Genomic DNA, 3,848 nt, shown 5'->3' with positions numbered 1-3,848 from the left:
ACTAATTTACTCATTGTGTCAGTTAATACTTGTTCAGTTTGGACATTCCCCTGCTCTGTTTCTTAACAACTGATCTGAGAGATCTCTACTGAGAGAAGAAACCTGATAGGAAGGGTTCCAAAATACACATCAATAAAGAAGAATGCCACCCTATCTGCTACATTAGTGGCAGACATTTTTGTTTCATGTCTTGTACTCATCCTGAACTCTGTCTTTGCAGAAAGAAACATTTTGTGTTTGTCAGAATTATTTTTCCTAGTAACTTTTTCTTCAATAATATTTTCTGAATGCAGTGTTACAGAGTTGCACTGCAGTAGAAGTACAACTCCTGTCTGTGCAATATTAATATGCTGCTGTAGTCCTGGCAGTGAAAGGGTTACAATTCTGCTACCCTCTGCTGGCTATTTTCTGAATCTCCACTTTCGGTAAGCAATTACCATCAGTACAATATGATGGTGGCATGCTAAAGGTAAGCACACTGGCTTGCTTTTTTTTTTTAAATTTTGTTGTATTTTACATAGCGTGTTTTGGGTGCTAATAAGCAGAGTAATATACGCATGAACATTCGAAGTGTTACCTTGCCCGCAAACGTATGTGTCTACGTAATATAACTGCATTTGATGTAGTGTAGCTTAGCTCTCCTGCTTTAATAAGCAACTACTAAATGGACATGGATGTGTTTCAAATCAACGTGTTTCTCGGGCATTTCTTTCTCATCATTATCTGCTGACTGAAACTGTTTCTATTTATATTTGGACATTCCTGCAAACATCTCTGTGGTTGTGTTCAACATAGCAACCGAAGAGAACTGCATTTATTTTCCAAGTAGAGGATAAAAGAAATATTTGCAGTGAGTTGGCTTTTGATATATGTATTGAAAATCTAATATGTTATACACATCATTTATTATTTAATTCATAACAATTGATTTATACTTAACCTGCATACATGTGCAGCTTTCTTCGATTTTATACCTGCTCTACTCATGGTATGATATTCATTTTGCTTATCATTTAATGTGAAATGCTACTGTAGTTTCTTTGTATGGTTAAGTCTATATAAGTTAAGTCTCTTTTAATGGACACCATTTGTTTAGCTAATACCAAATCCAGATAGAAAATCCTTCAGTTAGCTAAAGGCTTTAGTGCACATATGTTTGAAACGTACTGTGTAGCAACAGCTGTTGTAAATTGGAAATTATGTTATTTTCACTTCCGCTATTTTCTTTTCTTTGTTAATTATAGGTTTCATTGTTCTACTAGTTGTCCACATCCCATCAAAATGAGATTTTATTACAGAATACAGAGCACGAGGACACTAAAGCATGAAGAGAGCTCCATCTGCTGTAACTGCTACAAGGTTTTGCATGATAAAAATGGCACGGCTACAAAATACTGCACTGAAGCAGAGAAACTACAGGAAGAAAATTTTATCATGACTAGGCTGATGTAGCTGATTGCTAAGAATAATCAGATACAGCCTGTCCTGACTGGGTTCTAAATGTTTGTTTACCCAATGGAATATTTTGTAATGCTAACTGACATTTTGTAGAAAGAAATAGGGACAGATGGTGCCTGACTACCCTGACTGACACATGCAGCTGGGACACTGAAAGGTGAGAGCTTGCTATGGAGGATACATGCACTGAGACATTTGATCAAATGACAGAACAGCATCATGTGCTTTAAGAAGGGACATGTGCAGGTTGCTGTTTCTGAAAATTCTTGTTTTATGGGCTTTTAATTTTATTCATATTTGATAGAAAAGCACAAAGGGAAGTTTCTACTATGAGATCCATTTCCTCTCAGTAGTATGGCAAAGCTATGTTGACAAGAAAAGGGATACTTCCTGAAGAGTATGTTATAGCCCGTCTAGCTGAAGAGGCTTCTGAACGTAGATATCGAGCCAAGCAGAGAAAAGCAAGATTTGTTGCAAAAAATGGAACTTGCAATGTTGCCCACAAGAATATCAGGGAGCAGGGACGTTTCCTGCTGGACGTTTTCACCACACTCGTGGACTTAAAATGGCATTACACCCTTTTAATTTTTACTATGTCATTTTTATGTAGCTGGCTGCTTTTTGGCATGATTTGGTGGCTTATTGCTTTTGCCCATGGAGATCTTGACCAGAATGATGAGAGCTTTATCCCTTGTATAACCAGTGTACAGTCTTTCACTTCGGCTTTTCTTTTTTCGATTGAGGTACAGGTGACTATTGGATTTGGGGGGAGAATGATCACAGAGGAGTGTCCACAAGCTATTTTGGTGCTGATAATACAGAATATTGTAGGCCTAGTTGTGAATGCCATAATGCTGGGATGTATTTTCATGAAGACAGCTCAGGCAAATCGCAGAGCTGAGACCCTTATTTTCAGTAAACATGCTGTCATTTCACTCAGGAATGGGAAACTGTGTTTTATGATACGAGTTGGGGACCTACGAAAAAGTATGATCATTAGTGCTACTATTCGACTACAAGCAGTGAGGAAAACTACGACCAGTGAAGGGGAAGTAGTTCCTATTAACCAGGTAGATATTCAAATGGATAACCCTGTTGGAACCAATAGCATTTTCCTCGTGTCACCTCTCATTATTAGCCATACCATTGATAAAAGCAGCCCCTTGTATGAAGTCTCTGCAGCTAGTCTTCATCACGAAGATCTGGAAATCATTGCCATTTTGGAAGGGGTGGTGGAAACTACTGGAATCACTACCCAAGCAAGAACTTCATACTTACCAGATGAGATTCTTTGGGGTCAGCGATTTTTGCCTGTTGTCTCTGAGGAAGATAGCAAATATTCAGTTGACTATTCAAAATTTGGGAATACAGTTAAAGTTCCCACTCCTGCCTGCAGTGCGAAACAACTGGATGAAGGAGTAGGGCGAGGGAGTTTACAGACCAATAACTGGATGCACAGGCACACAGTGAAAAAAAGGAATGTGCCAGCAAAAGTCAAACAGAAAACAGATAGTGCTGCTGTACAGTGATGACATACACGTTATTAGTCATCTCTGTAATGGGCTCTGAGGCTATCTATTCTGTGCATATACATCAGCATGTTAAAAGGCTTTTATAACGCTTCAAATATCACAGGGCACTACTAGCACTACTACCAAAAAGACTAAATGGCTATAGGACCTCATAATTCTCCAACAGATAGTAAATATCACTTTTTACCAGGAAATGGCTTTGTAATTTGCAAAAGCAGACACATTTTAAGTACAGGTGATGTTAACTACTTCAGTTTTCCTGTGCATGATTTTACCTGGTAGTTAATTACTGGTTAAAAATATGTATAAATTATGCATCCATTTTAAATTCTAAATAGTCTCGCAAGTTTATAAATGTACTGGTAAAAATGATAGATGGTTATTTGCTTTTGTGTTCCTTGTGTTAGCATTCAGTCATAACTGGTTTACGGCAATTTTTATTCATGGACATAAAGTCTAACATAAACACATAACAAATCCTTGGTTAATCAGTATTTGTTTTAATCAGACTCTTACCAGAAAGTTCTACTCTTATTTCTCAAACAGTTCTATCTGATCTGCATACTGGAATTATTCAAATATTTTTTTCTCTTAACCTTCTCACATTATTGTCTTGTACGTCCCCTTAAGTGTCAAAGAACATTTTTACATAGGAGATACTCATCAGTATGCAGACATGAAATTATACTGCACAGCATAACTCTCAACTCTCCAGATTTTTACACAATGTCCACATTTTTGCCCCATATTTTTTGTCTGCTTCTCATAAAGTTGTGGTTTGCTAGCAAGTTATTGGCAAATCATTGAGAAGTGAAGTCAGAAAATAATGACAGCCATTTGAATTTCAAACTTCATATT

At 37.2% G+C, this 3,848-nt stretch overlaps 1 protein-coding gene across 2 annotated transcripts; it reads left to right on the top strand.

The window, feature by feature from the left end:
* Positions 1-372: 372 nt before the first annotated feature.
* Positions 373-3,478, top strand: LOC122811192 (ATP-sensitive inward rectifier potassium channel 11-like). 2 transcript variants are annotated; one of them, XM_044082865.1, is made up of 2 exons: positions 373-469; positions 1,245-3,478. In XM_044082865.1, the coding sequence occupies exon 2, from the start codon at positions 1,824-1,826 to the stop codon at positions 2,985-2,987; it is 1,164 nt and encodes a 387-aa protein (XP_043938800.1). In that variant the 5' UTR covers positions 373-469; positions 1,245-1,823; the 3' UTR covers positions 2,988-3,478. The 2 variants fall into 2 exon arrangements, with proteins under 2 accessions (XP_043938800.1, XP_043938801.1); XM_044082866.1 differs by lacking the exon at positions 373-469 and adding an exon at positions 504-850.
* Positions 3,479-3,848: the final 370 nt, after the last annotated feature.

Source organism: Protopterus annectens, chromosome 9.part0 (genome assembly GCF_019279795.1).
Source record: "Protopterus annectens isolate FY-2018-M chromosome 9.part0, PAN1.0, whole genome shotgun sequence".
Taxonomy (NCBI): Eukaryota; Metazoa; Chordata; order Ceratodontiformes; family Protopteridae; genus Protopterus; species Protopterus annectens.
This window is presented reverse-complemented; position numbering and strand designations above follow the sequence as displayed.